This window comes from Panthera tigris, chromosome B1 (genome assembly GCF_018350195.1).
Source record: "Panthera tigris isolate Pti1 chromosome B1, P.tigris_Pti1_mat1.1, whole genome shotgun sequence".
In the NCBI taxonomy this organism is placed as follows: Eukaryota; Metazoa; Chordata; class Mammalia; order Carnivora; family Felidae; genus Panthera; species Panthera tigris.
Window position 1 is genome coordinate 3,421,762 of NC_056663.1, and position 14,945 is coordinate 3,436,706.

At 37.9% G+C, this 14,945-nt stretch overlaps 1 protein-coding gene across 1 annotated transcript in view; it reads right to left on the reverse strand.

Moving 5' to 3' along the window:
* CSMD1 (CUB and Sushi multiple domains 1) overlaps nt 1–14,945 on the reverse strand; it is a 669,247-nt gene that overhangs the window by 577,255 nt on the left and 77,047 nt on the right. The window contains exon 3 of the mRNA XM_042982757.1: nt 4,334–4,421. Coding sequence (XP_042838691.1) covers nt 4,334–4,421 — 88 coding nt within the window. The remainder of the gene's footprint in view (nt 1–4,333; nt 4,422–14,945) is intronic.

Consider the following 14,945-nt stretch of genomic DNA (forward strand, 5'->3'; position numbering starts at 1 on the left):
TTTTTTTTTACAAGATCAATAACACTGACATATCACGAGTCAAGTGGGTCTGGTAAAATAGAAAACACAAATTACCAAGGTCAGGAATTGCAATTCTGCCACCACTACTCATTTAAAGGACAATGAGAAAATATTATGAATAACTTTATGAAAATAAATTTGACAACCTGGATAAAAATCTGAAAAATACGCTGAAAGATGCAAACTATCAAAGCTACTTACTTAAGCAGAGTAAGAACCTGAACAGGTTTGTATGTAGAAAAAAAGTTGTACTGTAATTTAAAAACTTTTTGTTAGGAAATTGCACCTCCAGATGACTTCACTGATAAATCTCTCAAAAACTAAAGAAAGAAATGTTATCAACTCTACACAAATTCTTTCAGGATATTCCAGAGCACAGAATATTCCCTAACTAATTTGATGAGACCAGCATTACTCTGATAGCAAAATCAAGAAATTACAAGAAAAGACCATAGGCTAATATCTCTCATGAGCATACATGCAAAAATCTAAAACAAAATTAGCAAATCAAAGCCAACAGTATATAAAAAGGATGATACATCACGACCAAATTAATTTATCCCAGAATGCAAGAAAAATCAGTCAATGTAATTAATCATATTAAAAACTAAACAGAAAAGATCATCTCAATAGATCTAGAAAAAGCTTTTGAGAAAATCTATATCCATTCATGATAAAAACCTACAACAAACTACAAATAGAAGGACGCTTTTTCAGCATGATAAAAATAATCTATAAAAACCTTACAGCTAGTATCACTCAATGATGAAAACCAAAATGCCTTCCACCAAAGATCAAGAATAAAGCAAGAATGAGGATGCCTGGCTGGGGGAGAGCATGTGACTCTTGATCTCAAGGTCATGAGTTGGAGCCCCATGATGGGGGTAGAGATTACTAAAAATAAATAAAACATTAAAAACTGAATGAAGCAGGAAAGGCTTACCATTTATATTCAACCTCATAAGATAGGTCCTGGCCAGTTCTTTCAGGCAAGGAAAAGAAACAAAATTCATTCACATTAGAAAGAAAAACTGAAAACTGTTTATTTGTAGTTGTGAGCATCATCTAGAGATCTAGTCCTCTGAAGTGTAGAAAAAGCTACTATAACCGGATTATCACAGTTTTTTAATTTTTTTTTTAAGTTTATTTATTTTTGAGACAGAGAGACAGAGCATGAGCGGGGGGAGGGGCAGAGAGAGAGGGAGACACAGAATCTGAAACAGGCTCCAGGCTCTGAGCTGTTAGCACAGGGTCCGACGCAGGGCTCGAACTCACGGACCGTGAGATCGTGACCTGAGCCGAAGTCGGATGCTTAACTGACTGAGCCACCCAGGTGCCCCTGGACTATCACAGTTTTGCGCGCGCGCGCGCACACACACGTCCATAGATGGCAAAAATATTTACATTTGTATTTAGTCCTATAGGAAATTTACTCTTTCAAATCCCTTTCTGTGCTGTTATATTATTCGATTGCCATGAACTTGGAGACATGGAAACAATATAGAGATTCCCCAGGAAAGTCAGGATTTGAAAGCGTGAATGTCTCATCTGAGATACGGTAACTCCTTTCCTTCCTTCACTGGCTGTCCCGAAGACACACATAACCCCAGGGGCTAATGTTTACCCCAACGTTGAACCTCTTCTTCAGAAATAAGGCTGTTGTAAGAATGAGCAGAGTAAATACCAGCACATTCATCTAAGGTGCTCATAAAATGCTCCATTGCTATGCTTGTGCTGAACCGATAACTGGCCCTGGATGTCTCTGAGCTCCTTGTCAACTTTTGGAGGTTAAGAAATCTCTCTGGGATGCCTGGGTGGCTCAGTCGGTTGAGCGTCCGACTTCGGCGCAAGTCACGATCTCATAGTTCGTGAGTTCGAGCCCCGCGTCGGGCTCTGTGCTGACAGCTCGGAGCCTGGAGCCTGCTTCGGATCCTGCGTCTCCCTCTCTCTCTGCCCCTCCCCCATTCATGCTCTGTCTCTCTGTGTCTCAAAAATAAATAAAAATTTAAAAAAAATTAAAAAAGAAAAGAAGTTTCTCTAGTTCCTTTTACCATAGCATACAATTTGAACCTGGCATTGTCAGACAGCATTTAACTCATCATGTTTTAAAACAGAGCTATTCCAAAACAGACCAAGGAAGTTCCCAGATCCCTGCAAAGATTTTCAGGGATGACAGAGTGCTGGATGGACAATCTCCCTCACACGCAAGGGGCACTTGAATAATACCGCGAGTGCCCGTGGGCCAGGCACCATTTCAGTCACTGAGGAAGCCGGAGTGAATACAATACCATCCCTGCACCGGAGAAGCGTGAGCTGGATGGGGAAAACGGACACGTGAACAATAATGAAGAAGAATCGTGGGAGAGCGTGTACAGTTCTCTGGGAGTGAGGCAAGGAGAGCATTTTTTCCAGGGTGAAATGGGGAAGGGGCAAGTGGAGGAGGTCACTTTTGAGATAAGGAAGGAAATCAAAACATAAAAAGCTCTATGGATTCCAGCAAGAATGTGTACATTTCGTGTATGTGCTTGCTTTGCAAAAGACAGAATTCCGGGTGCCTTCGGCTGACTGCTATTTTATCTGCTGGTGGAAGCCAGCACCTGTCTCTGTCAGAGAACCCACTGAGAGTGCTCACAAATACCCACAACCAAGCTGTGCTCTGGAGAACTTCCTTGAGCCAAAAGAAGGAACCCAATAATGGGCAGCCAGGGAGGGTGGGTACCAGAGGGGGAGCCAGCTGGTCGATGTGACCCGTCCCCTGAGAGTCCCTGTGGGTTCAGACTGAAGCTCCTCAGCAGCGAGAACCAGCCTGCGTCTGAGCTTTTCACTCTGCCCCCCTTGTTCCCCCCATTGCCCTTCTCCAAAGAGCACTTTTCCAAACAAAAAAAAAATCACTTGAAGAAGAATCCTGTCTCAGGCTCTGCTTCAAAGGAACTTGAACTGAAACACCAGCTCCCCTAGCTACACTCAAACTTGGTATCTTTAACCTGTAAACCACATGATCTCCCATCCACTTCAAACAAGGCGGACACCGCTAGGAAGTCAAACGCATTTTGTTATCGTGTGTATTTTCTTTGTTTCCTTTTCATGGAAAAAAAAGTATATTTGTCTATAATTATACCAACTTTATTACAGCCAGCCTGTAGACAATTTTATTCTTTCTCTAACCTTTTCAAAATTACTATCGCTACTTGTCTTTTTCACTCATATGTGGAATTTAGGAAACGAAAGAAACAGAGAGACAAAAATAGAGACTCTTAGAAACCAAGAGAGCTGTCGGTTACCAGAATGGAGGCGGGGGAGTGAGGGGTGAGACACACAAAGGGGTCAAGAATCCACTCATCTTGACGAGTACTGAGGAATGTGTAACATCAGTGAACTAGTATACTGCACACTTGAAACTAATACAACACTCTTGTTAACTATACATCAGTAAATGATTAAAATTACATAATATTTCCCCAAATGGGCATTGCTACTCCAGCTTCACTGAGGAATATTCCTTCTTCCTTCTCTAGTGGCACAGCGACTGTTTCAGTTTCCTCTTACTGTGGTAGCCCAAGCTCTCTACATGTATCTTTATTGTTTCCCTGTCAAAAATGGTGAAATTTTAAGGGAGGAAAGCACTTTTCCCAACCCCCTGTATTCTTTATTTTGAAGCTTACTCCCAGTATGTGTATCCATCTTGTAAACTGGCAAACATTTCTGGAACTAATGGAAAGGAATTCAAAAATGCAAAGAAATGATATTGTAATCATTATAAATATAAATGGCACTATAATTATAATACACTATTACAATCACCACTACATTAATAATGTCACAACTGGAAAGTAGTCTCTAGCTCATCACGATCCTAGTAAAGTGAATCATAACATCTTCTGAAATAAATTGCATTGACTGCCACTTACATTCATTATTCTAAAAATTGAATGAAATAATTATGAGGCTATAGTTAAATTTTTGCCCCATCTATTTTTTTAAACATTAACCAAAATGCATTAGAATAGGAGATGGTAATTAATGAAAAACCGGAAAAAAAAAAACCCTTGAGACAAATTTTGATTATATTCATTTAGGGTTAAATATTTAATACTTGCTCATATAGTGAAAGGCATCAACTCTACACCACGTGGAAGTTTTAAACACAGTCTGTCTTAGATCTTTACACAGTATGCCTTACATATAAGAGCCCCGTAATAATTGAGAAGTTGTATCTTTAAATCAAAAGGACATCAGAGTTAAGGACAACAAGTTGAAATTATATATATTTTAGAAAATCACATGCTTTTCAAATAACTTCTGTATCTCCTACCTGAAGTCGGAACCTGCTCTTCTTCCATTTTCCGGAATCCCGGGATCTGGACACATGTCAGAGACCAACGCAACGCCTCCTTGACTCACTATAATAGAGAGAAACATTCTTGTAAATTTGGTTAGCTGTTGGAGAAATCCTCAGAGAATAAATTTATGTTAGGCAGGCTTGGTTCTTAGATCATGACTTTAAAAATGCAATTTATTTTAGAATTAAGACATGTTAGATATATTAAAATACATCTTTATTTTTATGTCTGAAAAATCAAGACTTCTTTTAGTCTGAGCCCTTCTTCTATTGACGTGGTCAAAATTTAATTTTAAAAAATACATTTTCTCCTTATGTTCAACTTTACAATAGGTCACAACTAACAGCATGATGGGACAAAAAAGAACAGAATGGTAAAATGCCACAGTTTATACAGAAGACCCACAGATGAAGACACTAATTATTTGTTAATGCCCAGATGAGACATAATTTAAATAAAATTACCTATTATGTTTTAAACATTGAACATGTTTATCATTGGACTAAAAAAAACGAGTATCATTCTTCTTTTACAAACATGCTGATGTATTTCCTGAATGTGTTCCATGAGGAGCCTTCCTCCTACGGGGATGTTGTACAATCACAGAAGGGTTTTTAAAGGACACGCTTGCTTATTGGATAGAGTAGCTGCCACTCCAACACCCACCCCACCCTATCTAAGTTGTCTAATCCAGCCGAGGCAATTCCTTCTTTCTTTCCAGAAATTAGCTCAACAGAGGGCTTGTGACTCAATTCTGTTCAGTGAGACATGAGGGAAAGTCTGGAGCTGTGCCACTGGGAAGACATTCCAGTGAGCCAACAAAGACCATCTCTGTTTTTATTCTGGATCTTTCTGTGTCTGGATTTCGAATGTGGAATTGTTGGTGCCATATTGCTATGTTCCAAGAATGGAGGGTATATCATAAATGGAGAATATATATATACCAAGTACCTGGACCCTTGATATCATAGTTGAGACAGAAAATTTGCCAACTCAGGAACCTACCCTACCTTAACATCCTATTGGGTAACTCGTGTTTCCTACAGTTTAAACCCATTTAAATAGATTGTTTCATTACCTATCTATATCTATATCTATCTATAATATATATGTCCAGATCATATTTATATATTTATAATACATATAAAATATTAACTATACATAATAGATTTATATATATTTTTTTCTCCACATATATTTTAAATGATTCCATGAGAAAAAATATATCTAGGTAGATACTGAAATCCTTAAGAATAGTATTAAAACTGTGCATAAAAAATGACAATAATCACAGCAAGATTCAGTTTTCATTGCTAAGTTAGAATGAAATTGCAATATGGACGTAATCCCTCATTAAGTACAAACCTTACTAAAATATGTTAAATAAATTTATTCTTAGGAAGCACTTCATCATTCCAAAATAATCTTCATTTCTTACAGGTTTTAATTGAGATTTTTATATCCTCTAATACTCATTTTGCAGTGGGGTATGAGAAATGGACTCACCTCTGAAATTTTCTTTCGTATTTAAATATTTGTTTTTCTCACTATCATTTAAAAATTATCCAGCAAGAAGGGCAGTGGCATCGGTAAGATGGTGGAACAGGAAGCTGCAGGCCCTCACCCCAGCATGGAAACATCAAATAAAAACTACAGACGAAATAAAATAACTTTGTAGGAACTCTGGATACCAGTCAGAAGTCAACAGCAGTCAAGCAAACGCCCAATGAGGAAAAGCCACATCCATGAGGGCAGGAGAATTCTTGAGGGTTTAACATGCCTTGCTTCACACCTTCGTTCCTGACCTCATTCCTGGTTCCCTCGCCGAGGGTGGAGAAGCAAAAACAAGCTTGTTTGCAAATTCTGGCCTGTGGGCTGCGTGAGAGACCGGTTTTTGTCTCGCCTGCCTTGGAGCTCATATGGGGAAAGGCAGCCAGAAGCCACGGAAGGCGCTGGTGGACTGCTGCATTTGTAAAGTGCGAAGGGGCTGCAGCCATGCAGGTATCTGGGGCCAAGAAGTTACAACGGAACATCTAAGATCCTGGGAAGGAGCTGGAGTGAGGCTCTTTGGGGTAGTAACATATCAGAAAGCAGCTGGATGGGGGTCTGGAAAAGCATACGCACAGACCCAGACAGCACACATTCCCAGAAGAGACCTGAGAAGACCTTAAGTCTTCATGCCAGGCTAATCCTACGGCTCAGGGGCCCACTAATTTATAAAGGTCTTCCACACCATTCTGCAAAAACTGGGAGAGGAAACTGTTTATTTCAGGTGAACATTTTTTCACAAAGATCACAAGTCATACAAAAATAGAAAGATGTGCCCAATTCAAAGGAATGAAATTAATCTCCAGAAACAGTCCCTGAAGAAACACACGCATCAGGCTTACCAGACGAAGACTATAACACAACTGTCTTAAACATGAATTTGAATAATGTCTGAATGCTTCTCACATTTGAGTAAAGATGCAAATATACAAATCCAAGGAGCTAAACACACTCCAAGTAGGATAAAGTCAATGCAACCCACAATGAGACACATACTCAAACTGTCAAGAGACAAAAACAACAAATCTTGAAAGCAGAAAGAGAAAAGCACCCCATCACAAATAAGATCCCCAACAAAACCATCAGGCTTCTCAGCAGAAACCCCGTGGGACAAAAGACATTAGGTGAAATATTTAAGGGCTGAAAGAAAAGCTCATGTTAACTGAAAATTCTCTACCCTGCAAAACCTTCCCCCACAATAAAGGGAAAATTAAGGCATAAACAGACCAAAAGAAAAGCAAACTAAAAAAGCAGAGAGAATTCATTACTAATAGATCGGCCCTATAAGAAACATTAAATGGAGTCCTTCAAATTGAAATGAAAGGGCACTAGACAATAACTCAAAACAAGATGAAAACACAAAAGTTCTCTTGTAAAAGGAATTATAGACAGAAATCTTTTTTAAAAACTCTATTATGTAATTTTGGTTTGAAACTCCATTTTTAAAATTTTCTACATGATTTAAAAGACAAAAGCAGGATCCACATGAGAGTGAAAACATACCTAACAGAAGACCACGGGGGGAGGGGAAGGGAAAAAAAAAAAAGAGAGGGAGGGAGGCCAACCATAAGAGACTCTTAAAGACTGAGAATAAACTGAGGGTTGATGAGGGGTAGGAGGGAGGGGAGGGTGGGTGATGGGCATTGAGGAGGGCACCTGCTGGGATGAGCACTGGGTGTTGTATGGAAACCAATTTGACAATAAATTTCATATTTAAAAAAAACAAAAGCATAAAAATATTGCAAGTCTGTGTTAATAGATACACAATAAATAGAGATACAATCTGTGACATCAATAGCATAAAGTGGTGGTGAGGGCAGAGTGAAGGAACACAGTTTTGTATGTGGTTGAAGTTAAGTTGGTATCATTCTAAGACAGATTGTCATAATTTTGGGATCTTACGTGTAATCTTCATGGCAACCTCAAAGAAAGTACCTATGGAATATGCACAACAGGAACTGAGATTGGGACCCTAATAGGTCACTACCAAACATCAACTAAACCAAAGGAAGATAGTAATAGGAGAAATGAGGGACAAAAAAAAGGCTGTAGGGCATGCAGGAAACAAATAAAAACGGTCAAAATAAGTGCCTTCCAATCAGTACTTTCTTTTGTTTTTATTTTTGAGAGAGAGAGAGAGAGAGAGAACACAAGCGAAGGAGGGGCAGAGAGAGAGAGAGAGACAGAGAGAGAGACAGAATGCGAAGCAGGCTCCAGGCTCCAAGCTGTCATCACAGAGCCTGACCTGGGACTCAAACTCATAAACCATGAGATCATGACCTGAGCCGAAGTCGGATGCTTAACTGACTGAGCCACCCGGGCATCCCTCAATCAGTACTTTCTTTATGTGTAATCAGCTACATGTTTTGGCTGAATTGTGTTCCCTTAAAATTCACAAGTTGAAGCCCTACCCCCAGTCTTTTAAGAATGTGGCTGCATTTGGAGAGAGGGTTTTTGAAGAGGTAAGTTACAATAAGGTCATTAGGGTGGCCCTATTACAGTATGAGTGGTGACCCCATAAGTAGAGGATTAGGACACAGACACCCACAGAGGGATGACCTTGCAAAGACACAGGGAGAACACAGCCATCTACAAGTCAAGGAAAGGACCCTCGGAAGAACCGCCCCACCAACACCTTCATCTTGAACGTCTAGCCTCCAGAACGGTGAGGAAATCCATTTCTGTTGGTTTAGTCACTCAATTTGTGGCACTCTTTTACGGCAGCTCTAGCTGACTAATATATTCCCCATCAAAAGACACAGATTGGCAGAATGGATAAACCAAAACAAACCAGGATACAACTATATGCTGTCTACGAGAGATTCACTTTACATCCAAGGACACACAGCAGCTGGGAGTGAAGAGTTGTCTAATTCACAAGGCCAGGAGGTAGAATAGTGGTTTTCCAAAGCTCCAGGAGAACGGCCTGGGGAATTATTCTTTCACATGTACAGAGTTTCAGTAGGGAAGATGAAATTCTGGAGGTCTGGTGATCTGGAGATCATCATGGTGGTGATGGATGGGCAACAATGCGAATGTACGCAATGCCACAAAACTGTACACCTAAAAATGGTTAAAATGGTAAATTTTATGTTCTGTGTATCTTACCACTGGGTGTGTATGTGTGTGTATTCCAGCAAGTTATAAATCTGTGACCTATTAGCACATCAACTTCTATCAGTCTGACAGTTCTAGAGTAGTCCCCTTTATCCACATTTCACTTTCTATGGTTCCCGTTACCCAGGTCAACCATGGTCCAGAAGCAGATGATCTAAAGCCTCAAGCTATGTCACAACACCTGTGACACTCGCCTCATTTCATCTGATTGGATAGGCATTTTATCATCTTCACATCATCACAAGAACGGTAAATACAGGACAGTAAGATATTTTGGGGGAGAGAGAGAGAGAGAGAGAGAGGGAGACATTCACATAGCTTTTATTACAGTATATTGTTATAATTGTTCTATTTTATCAGTAGTAATTGTTGTTAGTCTATTACTGTGCCTAATTTATAAAATTAGACTTTACCATTGCTATGTATGTTTAGGACGTAATGTAGCATATATGGCGTTTGGCACCGATCATGATTTCAGACATTAACTGGGAGTGTGAGAATGTATCCCTTACAGAGATGGGGGACTGACTTCACTACTTTTATCTTCAGCCCCATGGCTTCAGAGTCTATATCATGTGCTAGGGCAGAGTCCCCAGGCAGTAGGCAGCGGTCTACTAATAAGTCTCTCAAAGAGACTCTAGTTTTAATAACCTCAAATTTCAGTGCAGAGTATTATTTGCACCATGTTTTTTTTTCTGTCATCATCACTTAGAAACATCTTATATACCCCAGAGCACAATGGTCATCGCTGTGTCATATGAAAATAGCTCATTAAGGTAAATGGCCATCACTGTTTTTATCAGAACTGGTCTGCTTTAGTGTGGCTCTTATTTCACTATTCTAGAATAACAGACTGCTCTAAAACGTAACATAAATGCTTAAAAGAGGTCTATTTCTATCTCCTCTTTTTCTGTTTTTCTCCCGTGGAGTAGTAATAAAAAGAAATGAGAGAAATTGGAAGTACCCATCCAAGTCAGATCAAAACACTCTGGGTCTTTTTAAAGATAATGTCAAAGTCACTTATTTATTCAAGAAAGGTTACTTACTTGGAATTCTGTGAGAGCACAGAATAAATTAGACAAGCCCGAATGGTTTGCAGATGGCAGAAGATAACAGAAAAGTGATGAGGGACTAAATGTAAAATATGGCTGATTTCCCGAAACAAAGATAGGTTTTTAATGGGATAACGACGGCAAAGACATGGTGACAAACAGGTTATGTACAAGTAAACAATAAGCTCCATAAATCCCAACTACCTACCCATCAACATCATGACCAATTAATTTCTCGAAAAACTGAAGCTTTAAAGCTGGAAAGAGTCATGGAGCTCAATCTGCTTCAAGCAGGTTCCCCAGTGCCTTGGAGACACATTTTCAAAAGAGAGGAATTACTTGGTTTAATATCATTTTAACTCTAATTTAGTTGAATTACATCTTTTCAAATCTCCTGGGACACATGCCACAGATACTAATAAATATATTAAACTTTAGTCAAAACCTTGGAGATAAAAATCAAAACTGGAAATATCCAATGGGTAGATTCATCACCCATCATTAACTAATACCAAAGCAAAATGTAAAATTATGCAAATGGATGAACAGATACAAATTAGGCAGTTTGTAAAAGACTTCTAATGAATTTTGATTTAAAATGTGTAAATTATATTAATGTATATATACTTAAATGCCTTTTTCAAAGTATCTCGGTTCACAATATGAAGACTCCTATGAAGTATGTTCAGTAAGAGGAAGATGCTTTTCCTACCAAATTATCCTGCTCTTTGAGGACATGCCTTGTGACTGTCAATTAAAATTCAACATGAATTATTTGCAGCAAGCTACACAGCGAGACCAGTGCTATAGAGATAAAAGTAACTAATACAAAAGAAATATAAACAACTACCTCTATTATTAAAGAAAACAGAGACAAATAACTCAGTGGAGACAAGAATTATAATTACTGAAATAGAAACAAGCAGAAAGAAAACACTAAGAATAATAATGATGAGGATGATTTAAATTTAAATCTGGAATTTAATTAAATTTAAATCTGGAATTTAATTAAATTTAATAATTTAAATTTAAAGCTGGAAACTCTAGCTGTCCTTTACACACACACACATAGAGCTCGTGCGCATGAGCAGAGGAGAGGGGCAGAGTGACAGAAAGAGAGACTCTTAAATAGGCTCCACGCTGAGCATAGGCTTAAACCCAACAGGGAGCTCAGTCTCATGACCCTGGGATCATGACCTGAGCCAAAATCAAGACTAGCATGCTTCACCGACTGAGCTACCCAGGTGCCCCTACAGAGTTCTTGAGACTGAATCCATACAGCCGTTCCATGAGGTGATAATATTAAACCCGTTTTATAAGAAAGAAAACCGGGGCCAGAGTTGGGACCTGATAGATTCCAGAATCCAGGTTCCTTTCCCTACACTTCCTGCAATAAGTTACTGAGACATCGTATGTTTAAGGGCTTTGTAACTTAAACCAAGGCCTTTAAAAAATAATGTTAAAAGATTCTTCATAATAAAATTCCATTTCTAATGAAAAGATACGAAGCACCAAAAGCTGGAATAAGAAAGGTGTTTTCATTTATATTCCCAATCTAACATACATATGTGGAGCCATATGCTTTGAGCCATGAGGCTTCAGCTCCAGTACCATCTGGTGGCAATCTTCCTGCAGTAAAAAGACCAGACTCGCTTTCCACGCGAGGCCCTAAGCCACCTGTAGAGCACCAGAGCTACGGATTGGCTTGAAGATTCAAATCTTCATGTAAGGTGCCATCTTTTGAGTTAAAATTTAGTTTGTATGCCTTTGGAATAAACGGTCCAAAATAAGAGCCATTTAAAGAAAATCCGACTTTTTAGTGACATTGCTCCTATGATCTATTATAACACATTTTTATTTTTGATACTCATTCAGATGGATCAATTTTGAGACTAATTCTAACCATTTTACACCTTCAGAGAGGTGACATGGTTTTAGTTCCATAACAACAAAATATGTTGTTATACAGAACACATTCTGGTTGAAATTCCTTGGTAGCAATATTTCCCTCTGTCAATGACCTTTCGATGATACACACCCCATGCCATGCATGTGTGTTTGGGGGTACTATAAACTTCAGACTTTCCTGCCATAAATCAGTGTGGAACAAGTCAACACTGACATTCGTTCCTTCCACATTTAACAGACTCAGTATTTCTTTACTGAAATGCAAAGCAATGCCTACTTTCTAATGCATTTCCTCTTTTTGATTTGCAAATTTTATCTTGGCAAGAATAAAACTTATTCCTGTTGTTTCTTCCTAAAACAAAACGAAACAAAACACCAAACCACTAACTTAACTAAATGTAAACCTCCACAACATTTTGCTATTGTACTAATTTCTTTCATTTAGCTCTAACAGGATTATTCTTACTTTGTTGAGTATCACATGGGATATTTCCACATGCATACCAGAATTAAAGGTAACTTTTCTCTGTTTCTGGTGAACATTTATAGTCTTTGCCAGCAGTTGGTTCGATCCCAGAACAGTACACAAATACTGACAAGTAAAACACAAATTGATGATATCTGAATGAAGAAGTCTTATCACCAGTGCAACACTAGGGCTTGAAAGGGAGGGTTGGCACAGACGTAATTTATCAACACATCTTGCTTCGATCTGCACTTTTTGGGACCTCAGATTAAATCATCAAGGAAACACCTCTTATGCAACAGAATTACAGAACATGAAGCCCCTTGTGTGAGCTATATTTGTCAAATGCTTCCTTTAATATAATGCCAGACATTTTGTCTGGACTCTCTCTCTTTTCTCACTGCATTAATTTGCCGACTTTTAAAACACTAGTAATCGAATGCCCACTATCATGACTTTTAGATCTAAGTTTGCCATGTTCTTATTTCCAGTTCTATTGCCTATTCCTAAATCAAGCTCTTAGCTTACAGCAACTTATTTTTCAAAGGAATTTTAGGGGCACCTGTGTGGCTCAGTCAGTCAAGCATCCAACTCTCTATTTTGGCTCAGGCCATGATCTTGCATTTCATGGGATCGAGCCCTGCATCCGGGCTCTGACAGTGCTGACAGAGCAGAGCCTGATGTGGATTCTCTCTCTCTCCCTCTCTCTGCCCCTCCCCCACGCACATTCTCTCTCTCTCTCAAAATAAACAAGTAAACATTTAAAAATAAAATACAGTTTAGCTTCTTATGTAATAAAATATTATGTAGTAATAAAAACATTATCGAGGAACTTTCAAAAATTTTAATGGTTCTCAACCGCACAACAAACAAGGATGATTTGGCTGTCACTGAAAACCTCCTGTCTTTCTAACATTATTCGAACACTATCTGCAGCGATCTTATGGTCCAGGTCATTTTAAACACTCCAAATTCTCTCACTATTAAGACTTATTTTTTTCTTTAACATTGCCTCTTCTAGATTGTTTTTCTGCCAGGGGAGAAAACAAGAAGTTCTTAGAAGAGCTATGATATGAGTAATCACCCTTCCAACTGCTAAAATTACTATGGCAGCAAATGTTCAAAGTGGGAGTACTTTCTTTATGTATCTTCAAATTAAACCAAGATATTTATTCGGTACTCAAATAAAATGAAAAATAAGAATATGCTAGTATGAAACCAGTCTCAATGACCTCTGCAAAATCAGCAGCATGGAAATTTATGCCACAGCCTACAGGCCTGACTCCTCCCATCTTCTGGCATGTTCACTTGGATGTACATTGGCAGGCACCAGAGATGCCTCTGTGCACCTGTCCTGGCTCCCACAGATGCAGGGTGACCATCACTCAGGGACGAAGCAGCCTCAGCTTGAGGTCTTATAGCCTGTAACTTCTGCTTCAGTCTCCTGCAAATTCAAGGACGCTGGACTTAGGATTCTTGAAAAAGTTTAGGGCTTCTCAAAGATATGTCACAGCGCACCTAATTATACATGGTCTTCTAACAGTAAAACCAACATCTGACGAGGCCAGTTTATGGTACTTTGCGTAGGATGTGTGTTACTTTGCATAACCTTGAGATATGAGAAGAAAGGGGAAAAATCTCAAAGTCAGTGTATACTATAATTGATTCAGGCATATATATATATATATATATATATATATATATATACACACACACACGCATATATATATACATGAAATTGTTGTAAATTTATATTACAATACACATATTTTGATACTTCATATTAAAGATAATTTATCTACATCATAAAAGTTTAGTTGTTAATTTTTACATCTCAAAAATAAAAAATAGATATCTGAGGGATGAGTACCCATAGAAAATTTCTTTCTCAGATAGTTTGTAAGTGATTTCAGAAATTTATATTTAAAGGCATTCTAACACAGTAAATGTAACTTGTATAAACGTGTTTCATATACTTGACGTATATATTTATCACTTACAAATGTATTTCACATGTATTCATATAAGATATTAAATAACTTAAATTTTACATTAAATAGATATAAATATTCAAATATATATTTATAACTATATATTTGCTTATATAAAATAGCTTTAAATGTATAATATTAATAAACCAGTGCTATTTAATACAAATGGTTTGTATATCACACATATTTTTATAATATACATTTATTAATATTTGTTTAAAGTAATACTATATAATAAGAGACAGACTAACTATTTTAAGATGGCAGAAATGTTAAGTTCTCTGAGAATTTATGTGATACACATAGTTTAACATTATAATGATGTATCAGTAATGTATGTATTAATGTATCAATAAATCAAATTGCTTGGTCACTCTGAAAACTCTCCTTATCTCAGCATATCCGTATGGGTAATTTCACTCTGTACATTATTCAGATGTTCTGCAAACGTGTAATCCAGAGGAATGCAATTTTTGACTATCATAAAGTACATTTCTTACAG